The sequence below is a fragment of the Crocuta crocuta genome, unplaced genomic scaffold (assembly GCF_008692635.1).
Source record: "Crocuta crocuta isolate KB4526 unplaced genomic scaffold, BGI_CrCroc_1.0 scaffold142, whole genome shotgun sequence".
Taxonomy (NCBI): domain Eukaryota; kingdom Metazoa; phylum Chordata; class Mammalia; order Carnivora; family Hyaenidae; genus Crocuta; species Crocuta crocuta.
Genome location: NW_027528892.1, coordinates 1549334 through 1559871, shown reverse-complemented (window position 1 = coordinate 1559871; position 10538 = coordinate 1549334). Strand labels below are relative to the sequence as shown.

At 62.1% G+C, this 10538-nt stretch overlaps 2 protein-coding genes across 5 annotated transcripts in view; both read right to left on the bottom strand.

The window, feature by feature from the left end:
* U2AF2 (U2 small nuclear RNA auxiliary factor 2) overlaps positions 1-2614 on the bottom strand; it is an 11963-nt gene extending 9349 nt beyond the window's left edge. The window contains exons 1-6 of the mRNA XM_077756942.1: positions 2590-2614; positions 2352-2492; positions 2017-2209; positions 1262-1306; positions 892-995; positions 501-652 (exon numbers count right to left, since the gene is read on the bottom strand). Of these exons, the coding sequence (XP_077613068.1) occupies positions 501-652; positions 892-995; positions 1262-1306; positions 2017-2209; positions 2352-2492; positions 2590-2614 (660 nt within the window). The remainder of the gene's footprint in view (positions 1-500; positions 653-891; positions 996-1261; positions 1307-2016; positions 2210-2351; positions 2493-2589) is intronic.
* A 4086-nt stretch (positions 2615-6700) lies between these two features.
* Positions 6701-10532, bottom strand: CCDC106 (coiled-coil domain containing 106). 4 transcript variants are annotated; one of them, XM_077756975.1, is made up of 6 exons: positions 10420-10532; positions 9679-9758; positions 9424-9531; positions 9153-9329; positions 7886-8098; positions 6701-7549 (listed from the first exon to the last, which is right to left on the bottom strand). In XM_077756975.1, the coding sequence occupies exons 2-6, from the start codon at positions 9707-9709 to the stop codon at positions 7233-7235; spliced, it is 846 nt and encodes a 281-aa protein (XP_077613101.1). In that variant the 5' UTR covers positions 9710-9758; positions 10420-10532; the 3' UTR covers positions 6701-7232. The 4 variants fall into 4 exon arrangements, with proteins under 4 accessions (XP_077613101.1, XP_077613099.1, XP_077613100.1 ...); XM_077756973.1 differs by having other exon boundaries at positions 9679-9824; positions 10424-10532; XM_077756974.1 differs by having other exon boundaries at positions 10424-10532.
* Between the last annotated feature and the right edge of the window lie 6 nt (positions 10533-10538).

The following is a 10538-nucleotide window of genomic DNA, read 5'->3' as shown; positions in this document are numbered from 1 at the left end:
AGGGAAGGGCGGGGAGGCCAAGGCCATCAAAAACAAAAGAGCAGCGACCATGGGAGGGACGTGGGGAGAGGATGGGAACAGGCGGCAGAGAACCAGAGGCGTGTCAGAGAAAACTGAGGGGAGCGTGCGTCTGTGTGTGTGTGCGTGTGTGTGTGTGTGTGTGTGAATGCGCGCGCACGTGCCAGTCTCCCTCTCTGTCTCTCTCGAAACGGACTCGTGGATTTTCGTAGGTTCGTTATGTGTGTGCTTGATCCCTGGGTTGCTGGAGGAGGTTGGGAGAGGGGAGACGGGAGAGGGGAAGAGGGAGAGAGGGAGAGGGCCACCCCCAGCCCGGCCCCTGGCTGGCTCAACTCCATCGGTCCGTCTGGGAGGGGGCCGGGGGGCCTTGCAGGAGCAGAGTCTGACCCGTGCAGGTTGGGGGAGGGAAGGGGGAGGGGAGGTACTGGGAGGGGAATTGGGGAGAGGGTAGGGGCAGGGAAAAGGCAGGGGGCGGGCAGTACCTCAGTGATGCCAAAGGGGATGTTGCCCACGTAGAGGCGGCGGGCCTGTCTGGTCATCTGGCTCCCGACCACGGGCACCGGCGTCGGGGTCACAGCCAGGCCATCAGGGGTCATGGTGGGGAGAAGAGCGGTGGCTGGAATCTGACCCGCAGCTTCGAGAGGGGCAGAAGAGGATTAGACGGCAACAGGGTGACCCCCTACACCCCCTCCCCCCCCCATCCAGGGACCACATGGACCACTCCCACCGAGGCCCCATCCAGGCTCCCAGCACCTCCTCCAGGGGAGGCTTCAGAAAAGCAGGAGCCAGAGAGCGCAGAACACAAACCTCCCCCCTCCCCCCAGGCCCTCAGCCACCCCGCAGGTTAAATAAGGAGGCAGCGGCCCCGCCCACCTTGCATGGCCTTGTACTGCATGGGGGTGATGTGCTCGAAGCCAGGTGGCGGTACATCCCAGTATTTACGGACCTTCTTCTTCTTCTCGTGGCGGGGGGGGCGGCTGGGAGGGCGGGAGGGGAGAGCGGGNAGGCGGGCCTGAGAGCCCTCCGGGCTCCAGGTCCCCCCCACCCCCCGGGCCCCCCAGGAGCAGTGCCAACTCTCTCCAGGAGGGAGAGGATCTGGGTCAGGGCCATGCCCAGGCCTGGGGGAGGTGCTGGTCTCAAGGCAGTGCTTGGGCCAGGGCTGGACAGGACAGGGCAGAGTGCAGGGGGAGAGAGGGCAAAGGGGAGGGGCGTCGGGGTGGAAGGGGCAGGAAGAGAAGCTCACATCAATCCACCGTGCTCCTCTTTAGCGCCTCTGGTCAAAGGTTTGCTGGGGGGTGGGAGGGAAAGGTATGGAGAGGGGTGACTGGGGACCCTTGTCTTCCCCACACGCCACACCTCCCCGAGAGCTCGGAGCAGGGCCGAGGTGAACAGGCAACGAGCAGGCCCCCTCGGCCCTGCCATTCCCCACAAGCCCCCCACCCCAGGAAAGAGGAACTGCAGGAGAAAGAGCCACACAGACTACTTTCTACTTGGAGAAACTAAGATGGAAGGAGACAGAACTTCCACCTGTCGGCCCTTTCTCACCTAAGGGGACAGAGAACAGAGAGGGGAGCCTGCCTGGGAAGGGAAGAGGCATTAGAAGAGCAGAAAGCAGCCGGGGGAGCGGAGACGCTGTCCCCCCTTCAGAGCTCCCTGTTCCCAAGAGGCAGAGCACAGGCCTCAGAACCACAGGGAGACGGCGGGGACAAAGGAACGTGCCCTAGGAGACAGGGCTGCGGCAGCCCTCACAAAGCAGACAGTCGATGCCTTGATTCCAGACTCACTCCAAGAACCTACTGCCCCCACTACCCTCTCAGAAACTAAAGAAAACCCTAGAAACAACTGAACTCAAGACAGATGAACCCCAGACCCTTCCCCCAGACACACAGAGAGGAACCACAGAGGCCCAGGCACACCAGGTGAAAGTGCAGGGACACCCCACGCCCAGGCTGGCCCACCCTCACCTGGGCCCAGCCAGGGGTCCCCGAGCCCTGGTACCTTCGCCGCCGCCTGTCCCGGGAGGCGCTCCGCTGGTCCCGGTTGCGCCGGTCCCGGCTCCGGCTCCGGCGCTTGCGGTCCCGGCTTCGAGAGCGGCTGTGGCTACGCTTCCGGTGCCGGTTCTCCTTGTCTCGCTCTGAGCCAGGGGAGGGGAGGAGACTGAGCTGAGGGAGGACAGGGCCCAGCCCACCCGCTCACTGGTGGCTATGCCCCAAGCCCCAGGGAGGCCACCCCCAAGGGGAAGGGATGCAATGGAGAAGGGGAGATAACAGGCTTCCTAGGTCCACAAGCGAGTCCAGGGACCTTGGGGGACCACGGGGACGGGAGCTGGTTACCTGAGGGGACAGGGCCTGGAAATGCCCCCGGGGTGTAAGATACCTGAGGATGCTCAGGAGGAGCTGGGGAGCCAGAGAAGACAGAGGAGGCTGGCTCCTGGTCCCCCTCGAGGGCTGAGGGGCCTGACCCCAGGGTCGTCCCTGAGAGGGGCAGGGCTAGAGGCTGGGGAATCAAGAGACCCAATCATGTTTTCCTGAATGAAGGAAGCTGGCGACCCCTCAGGAAAGACCTCCTCACCGGCTGGCACCCACAGCCCCACCATCAGGCCCCAGACAGACGCGACAGCCCCAGAGAGCCAGGACCCCCAGCGGTCTCTTCCCAACCAGTGAAGAATACAAGACGCCCTCCTCTAGGCAGGTGCACCTTCCTAAACCTGGCTTACAGAGGAGGTGCCTGCACCTGCCCACTGCCCCTCACAGGCTGGCATCCCAAACCACCCCTACCTGCCACCGTCCCTCAGAGCCGGCACAAGAGGATCCAGCCCCCAGGCGACTTAGCCTTGCAGGTGGCGCCTAGAACAGAGCACAGCCTTGCCCATAAAACCAGAAACCTCTGCTCAACAGACCTCTCGCCCTGGGAAGGAGGGCAGGCCCTGTCACAGTGCACTTCCTTGTCCTTAGTTCAAAGACACCCGGACTCCCCGGCTACCCAGGTGCAGGAAGAGAAGGAAAAGACAACAAGGACGGGCGTCAAAGTGGACTTTGGCCTCATCTGTACTATCTTACGCTATACACCTCCTCAGACATGAACTTTCTACAAACAAGTCTCGACTCCTGAACCACTCAGGAAAGATGCTCCTTTCTAAGCACCTTAGAAGGATAAAAAACACAGCAGCAAAAACCTAAGAACAGGCTCTATGATCAGCCCCCCTTGCTCTCAATCCTCATTAGTGCTTTCAGAAAACACTGCCGCTGGACCAGTAATGGGAAAAACGGGACACAGGGAGCTCACGTACCTTGCCCGTGGCCAGAAAGCAAGAAAAGGGTGAAACGCTGTAACGTCAGCAAGTACAGTTAAACACCCTGGCACAAGCCCTAACACTGAGCAGGCAAGCAGAACTCCCTAGGGCTTTCCTGGAACTCCTAAGGACAGGTTCTTCACCTCCTTGAAAACTAAAATAAAAAAAACAAAGACTGGAAGCAACATAAAGCAGGAGGCAAACGCCGAGGCCCGGCACTGGTGCAGGGAGGAGCTGCGGGTTTGGACCGCTGGCTTCACACTTGTAAGACGAGCAAGCTAGGAGCCCCAAGCGCTTTTCCTGCAGCTGAGGCTCTGACACAGACAAGCAGGCAGACGGACCGACAGGAAGCGGTGATGCCTGCTGAATGGCTGGGAGCAGACAAGGAACTTCGTTCCCTGTAGACAAGGTGCCGCACACGGGCAGGGGCTGAAGCTCAGGGGCTGGCCCAGAGACAAAGACCCCCCAGGCAGGGCAACACATGGCCAGCACTTCTGGCCTCCAACATGAGAAAAGGGGCTTCAATGCTCAGAATGCTGTGGACACTCTGTGGGAGCCCAGGAGACATACCAGGGCTGCGGGCCTGGCCTCCTAGTGCCAGTGGGGACACCTGCAGAGAACCCGGGCAGCACATGTGCCAGCGCCTCACACAACTCCACCAGCTCCACCTGGCAGCCCAGCCAACCACAGCTGGGCCCTGCAGCCAGCCAGACTTGGGATGGGTTTCAGCCTTCGCCTCACCAATGTGTCTAGAACCCGGTAAAAACAACCCAACCTTCCAAAACACGGGTTACATCTACCCCAGGTGTAAGGACTTGGCAGAAACATCTGGAAAACACCTTTCCCTGACAGTAGCGGCGGAGAGAGTAAAGACATACATTTCCTCAAGTAAGAGATTACACTAAGAATAATCTCACAACAAAAGAGAGATCACTTAACAGGCACTTAACACATGCCAAGCCACATGCCACACATTCGTGCATGCTTACCCCCATTTAACCTCAGCTCTGCCTCCCAACAGTTAAAACCTGGGAAAGCGCTTAAATTTTGTGAACCACTTTTCTCCTCTGCAAAAGGAAAGAAATCATCAGCCTCAGACGGCGATTCCAAGAATCCGCTTAGCAAACTGCCTGGCACTTGACAAGTGCCCAGAGCTTAACTATCAAGAATTGTTACTATCAACCTCGTTAATTCCAAGACCGCGGCGACGCAACAAGGAGTCAACGTACGAACGCACAAGACTAACACACAAATACGGAGGCAACACAGATGCTGGGCAACACAGCAGGTGTCTGACCCCAGGAAGGCCCAACTCCAAAGCCCACATCACGTACAGACACGCCACGTGCGCTCTCCCCAGGCGCTGTCTCCTAAGCCAGCCACCCCCGACCGACCTCGGACAGGGTTCGCTGCGCCCCCCGTTCAGCCCTCCCAACACGGGCAGCTTCAGGCTCAAATCGAGCTAAAGACAGGGCGAATTCTTGCAATGCTTAACGACTGTCGTCGTCCTGACATTCTTGCAACCCCCGCGCTGCTCCGAACCAGCACGACCTCACGACTTGCTAACTCGTATCACCGGGGGGAACGTCCTCCCGCCCTCATCTCCACGGCGACCAGATTTAGGAGGGGGAATCTGTGCCCGGAGACTGGGACTGGATAGGACGTGGGGACCGCTCTCTAGCAGGGAGGGGACAAGACGCAAACACATCGCGACCGTCAGGACTGCCNGCCAGCCGATACCCGACCAGCGCGGGAGACAGTCCGGGGCCCACGTGAGGGGGTTCGCAACCGCCATTTTGGAACAAAGGGGGCGTGGAGACCCGGGCCGCAGGCCCGGCCGGAAGCGGAAGTGCCGGGGCAGCGGGAAGAAAGAAGGCTTCGCGGGATCTATTACCAATTACCATCTCTCAGTTTAAAAAAAAAAAAAAAAAGAAAGAAANCCGCCCCTCGCCCCGCCCTCCAGCCCACCAGGTGTCCCTCCCCCCCGGCCGAGCCTGGCTCCCAAATAGCGTCGGCTATTTCCGGACCGTAGGAGAATTCTGGAGCAGCAGCTTCGGCTTCTTCCGAAAACACCCGAAGCGAGGATTTCGCTGGCTTCCCAGGCTATCGTAACTTTTCGGAAACTAGCTCCTCCACGTTCGGGTGTTTCCGTAGGTTAGCGCGTTCCTCGGCGCCCAGCCCCCTCCCCCCACCGCCAAGGGTTCGGCTTCTTCCGACAATTCAAACCGTCCCAGTCTTTGGCTGCTCCCGAAGATTTTCCCCACTCTTCTCCGCTGACCCTATCGAGCTACTTCCGCCAGTCGTAACCGTGCCGGACTTCTGCACTTTCTGTAGACCTCCAACACCCACTCTCGGACTCAGCCAGAGAATTAAATCGGATGCCAAGCTTCGGCTCTTTCCGGATACTGCACTCACTCACTCCTCCCCTTCCGGAGAACTTCGGCTCCTTCCGCCACCACTTCGGGAAGGCCTCACTCACGGGAGACAGCTTCGGTTTTTTCCGGCAGCGCTTCGGCTCCTTCCGGCTTCGGGAAGCGAAAAGGGAGGGAGGACAGAGGGGAGGGTGGTCAGGAGAAGGGATACAGAAAGAGGGCGGGGTCCCGGCTCTCTGCACCTGGCTCTCCTGTTGGGGAGAGTGGAGGAAAAGAAGGGCTGATCTCGCGGAGGGCCTCAGAAGGTTGCGCGAGACAAAAGCTGCCAGCGAGGTGAAGGGTGCGCGCGGCCGCTGAGGAGGTTGCCAGCGCGGCTTTGTGCGCCTGCGCACAGTGGAAGCGGAGGGACGCGAGATGGACTTCTGCGCCTGCGTAGAGGTCGGTCTGAGTTGCGGTTTCTCGCTGATCCGGGAGGCGAGCGGGTTCCAGAGCCCCCAGCACGCGTGCGCGAGGCTTTCCCTTCCTCCGGGAAGGGTACCGAATTCCAGACCGTTAAACAAGGCCACCCGCTCCTGGTTGCCGTGGCAACCGCGTCAGTGCGCCCGCCCCCTCCCATAGCGCAGGCGCAGCAGGCATCGTAGCGGGCGCTTCCGGAAGGCAGTACTCTAGCACTACCGCCTCCTGGCGGGCGGGTGCCGGAGCCTCCGCCCAGACGTGCAATGTCTCCCTTCCGCGGTCGCTCCCGCTGGCGGTCATTGAGTCCCCGTCTCCAGCCCCCGCGCCTCTAGTCGAGATAGCCCCGCGGGTGGTGTTGACGCCTCCCTTCCCGAGCTCTGCCCCTCCGAGTTCTCGGGGGCACAGCTGCTTCTGCTCCCCCCGGCCCTGCCTCCGGGGGTGCTAATTACACCCTGTCTCCCCAACCGCCGGCTTCCTGCCTGACCGCCCGCTCCTCGGAGCTCCCCGGAGCCCCATCACGGTCTCCGCGGCAACGGCCACCCCCTCCAGGAAGAGACCGGGCCTCGTTTATTCCAAATTTTATTGTCTCTCTTTAATTTAAATTCTCTGAATAATTCTTTCTCACTTGGACTCGGGGCAGTCCGGGATGCGGGCAGGGAGCTCCTGGCAGAACGGGCCAGCCTCTCCTCGGGGCTGAGGGTTGACACGGGGTATGTACAGGGCCCGGCCCCGCAGAGAGTCTCGCAGTCCCCCCACCCCTTCCTCCAGGAGGAAGGGCCCGGTGAGGGCATGATCGTGCAGCTCACGGGGGAGGGGCGCCCGCCTCCAGGAGAGGGCAGACACCGAACCCCTGGGCAGTAGCTCCTGGGCGCCTGGCTAAGTGGACCTCCTCCCCAGGGGATGCAGAGGAAGGGGAGGATGCTAGGAACGTGAGAAGTAAGGATGGGATCAGATCTATATACAAGGGACACGGGGCAAGAGTGGAGATCTGCAGGAGGAGGAGGGGCACACGCAGGAACACACGGCCCACCCCCAGGCCCTCCGGAGGAGCACACCACTCATGCACACGCTCCCCAGGGCCAGGAGGGGCAGGATCACCGCTTGAAGCGGTAGGTGATGGGAAGCAGCAGCTTGCTCTTCTTGAGGGCCTGCACCTTCTTGAGGGTCTCCTCGTCCAGAGCCAGGAAGCAGCGGCGCGAGTACTCGAGCAGGCGCTCCTTAGAGGGGTCGAACTCGCCCACCTCAGCCAGCTTCTCCGGGGCAACGATGAGCAGCTCTGCGATGGGCGTGGTCAGCGCCACCGTGTTGCGATCTACTCGGTGGTGCTCGAAGGCCCGAGACATGCTTTTCAGCTTCTGGAAGGTGCCCAGGATCTTCTTGTAGCGGCAGAGGACACCGTCCGCATCCTTCACTGCAGGGCGGGCCGGGGCGCAGAGACAGACGTGAGAGGACGGAAGGAGACACAGGAGGCAGAGGGGGCACGTACAGCGGGGAGCCCGATGCAGGAAGAACCACAGAACAAAATGCGCAGGTGGGAGCCATGGGGAGAGCAAGCACCAGGGAGAGGCCTTCCCCAGGCTACTGATGAGGAGCCTGAGGCTGGGCGCAGGGAGACGCCAGGTGGCGAGGCTGGTGAGGAGGGGCCACGGAGCAGGACCGCACGTGCGGGCTGGGACAGCCAGGCCAGGGGAGAACAGAGGGCCTCCTCGAGGTCACAGCAGGCCCGCAGCCCCTGCGCCTTGCTCACCCCGCTGCCTCTCCCGGGCCTTGGGCTTCCCGAAGCGCCTCCGGCCAGCGCTTCCCTTCTGCTTCTGCCTCTTCCTCTCCACGGCACTGCCTTCTTCAGATGCTCCACTGAGCGAGGAGGCCGCGGACTCGGGGTCTGAGGCCTCACCCCCAGCCCCGCCCCGGCCGTCTCCTTCCGCCCGTCTGGGCCCAGGCTTCACCCTGCAGTGGTCCTCTGGACACAGGAAGAAAGACACACACACGCGTGAACTTCCAGAACCAGGAAGAGAAGGAGGCAGGAGGTCCGTCTGCAAGGTGGGGACAGATGTCACGCCAAACACAAGTCTACAGGAGAGGGGGACCTCAACAAGGGCTGGGATCCCCAAAGACATAGTGCGTATAGATGTTGCAGTCTCTGCCAAGATGGCTGAGTACCGTACAGGCAGCCAGATTTGGGAGCAGAGATCATGGGTGGGGCATGGGTTTCTGCTCCTCTGACCCCAACTTCAGACAAGAAGCCTGGGGGAAGGACTGAGAGAATCAAGACAGGACAAGACACCTCAGGAGAGTCTCTGTGGGACCTCCGGAAGACTAGGTTCTAGAAATCTGGGAAGCAAGCGAGGCCTTGGTGGGGTTGGGGGTTTCAGACCCTGAGAGAGATCCCAGGCTGTGGGGCTAGTGGCCTGGGAAAATCAGGTGCCACCTTCACCGGACACAGCATCTGAGGCTCACACGGTGCCGGGGGGACGTCCCGTGTTGAGGTCCTCACCAAGAAACACCAGAGGCCTCCAGGCCCAACACCCTGGATGGGTTCCCATCAGCATGGAGAGACCGTGGTAGGTCTCAGCAACCAGGCCACAGGGAGTTCCAGACCAGAGGGATCCCCAGGAACCCAGGTGTCAGAAAAAAACAGACCCTTGCCCAGAGTGTCCGGAGTGAATCACAGGGGAATACGGGGTCCTGCGAGGGAGCCAGCCAGGGGCTGAACATCATGTGGATGGGAACAGAAGTTGGACTCTCCAAAAATTAGGAGCTAAAGATCTGGAAAAAGAAAGCCCTGACTCTCTAGGACCCAGGATGGCCACGGGGTCTTGCCCCTCAGCAGAGGCAGGAATCCAGCAGGAAGGAAGCTGGGTGTGGGGTCCTGGAGACCGCCATGAAGTAAGGAGAGCATAAAGATGTCAGGTCCCCACTGGGCCACCAAAAGTAAGAGTGCAGGTGAGGAAGGTGCCGTGTGCCCAGGAGGGGCCCGGGAGTGGGACAAGAGACTAGGTCATCAGGCACCTCACCTGCATCCATGCGGGCAGATGAGATAAACTTGTCCAGCTGACAACGCAGAAAATCCCTCTCCTCCTCCAGGTCCTCGATGCGCTTCTGTAGCCACGAGTTCCTTTCCAGGGCCATGTGCAGCTGGGCCCTGACCCCGTTCATCAGGGCCACAGTCGGGGACGCAGCTTCCGGAGGCTCTAGGGACAGCGGGGAGGCTTGGTCACAGCCCTGGCCTCAAGGGCCCTGCACCCCAGCTGCCTGGGGTCCCTCTGAGCCTGGCCCCCAGCTCACCCTCGAAGTTTCCCCGAGAGGGGCTCAGACTGTAAAAGATCTGTGGGTCTAGGTGGGGCGTCTCATCGAAGGGGATGGAGATCTCGAAGGCCTCATCGTCTTTCTTCACTGGAGGGGAGAGGCCAGGGGTCACCCCAGGGAGGTCCCCAGGTGCCTCGGACCAGCCCCCAACCACAGCAGCCCTGGGAAGGAAAGGGCAGGGATGGGGAGGGCAGCGGTGGGACCAGGGGCGGGGCAGGGTCCCAGCTTCCTCACGTGGCCTCCTCCGGCTGTTTCGGTCACTCATGGCACGGCCGGCCTCCGGCGGACCCGGGCAGCTAAGCGCCTCAGGGGCACTGGACAGAAACGGCAGCCACAGATGGAGGGACATCCCGCGGGAAGTGGGACCCAACTCCTTAGGGCTGGGGAAGGGGGGGGTCGGTGCTGAAGGCCAGGACTCCTGGGTCTGAGGGAGGAGGGGACCCAGACCCTCAGGACCGGGCGGGGCCACCGGGTTTCAAACTCCAGGGCTCCCAGGAAATGAGGGGGCTGAGGACCCAGACACCGAGCTACTGAGGGAAAGGAGAAACGGGCTCCCCGCGGGGTCGAGTGAGCGGACACATCCTGGCCTGAATGGGGCAGACCCTCATCATGGGTCCCCTCGGGGCCAAAAGAGGCGAGAGGTGCGGGGGGAGGAGACCGTGCCCCAACTTCCAGGCACAGGGTGGGGATCCGGCCCACGCGCAGCGTCTCCCCCCGCCCCTCCCCCGCACTCGTGTGGGGGAGCAGGGCCCCTCCCCCGTGATGGAGGGGGCGGGGCGAGTGCGCAGTGCGGGGGAAGGTCACGCGTGGGGATGCGCCCCCGCCCCCGCCCTTTGTCCCCCGGGTGGGAGGGGGAGCGATGTTGCCAGGGGGGGTGTCCCAGCAGGAGATGCGCTAGGCCGCGGGTGCAGCTGTGGCCACCATCCCCCCGCCCGCAGGTGCCCGGGGTCGGAGGGGCCGGGGCCCCGCGCTCACCCACCCGCGCGCGGAATCCGGCCAGGGGACCGACGGCGGCGGCGCCCATGCCCGGCGCCGGGGAGCGTCTGCAATGTGTCGCGGGGAGTGGAGGGAAGCGCCCACCGGCGGCGGGCGGG

Bases quoted from the DNA above. Each gene is read 5' to 3' on its own strand.
- CCDC106 (XM_077756973.1), bottom strand. From the start codon at position 9,793: ATGTCCCTCCATCTGTGGCTGCCGTTTCTGTCCAGTGCCCCTGAGGCG. The intron at 9,330-9,423 runs GTGAGCTGGGGG...CGCTGTCCCTAG, and splicing joins CTCTCGGGGAAACTTCGAGG to AGCCTCCGGAAGCTGCGTCC. The intron at 8,099-9,152 runs GTGAGGTGCCTG...TCCTGTGTCCAG, and splicing joins ATCTGCCCGCATGGATGCAG to AGGACCACTGCAGGGTGAAG.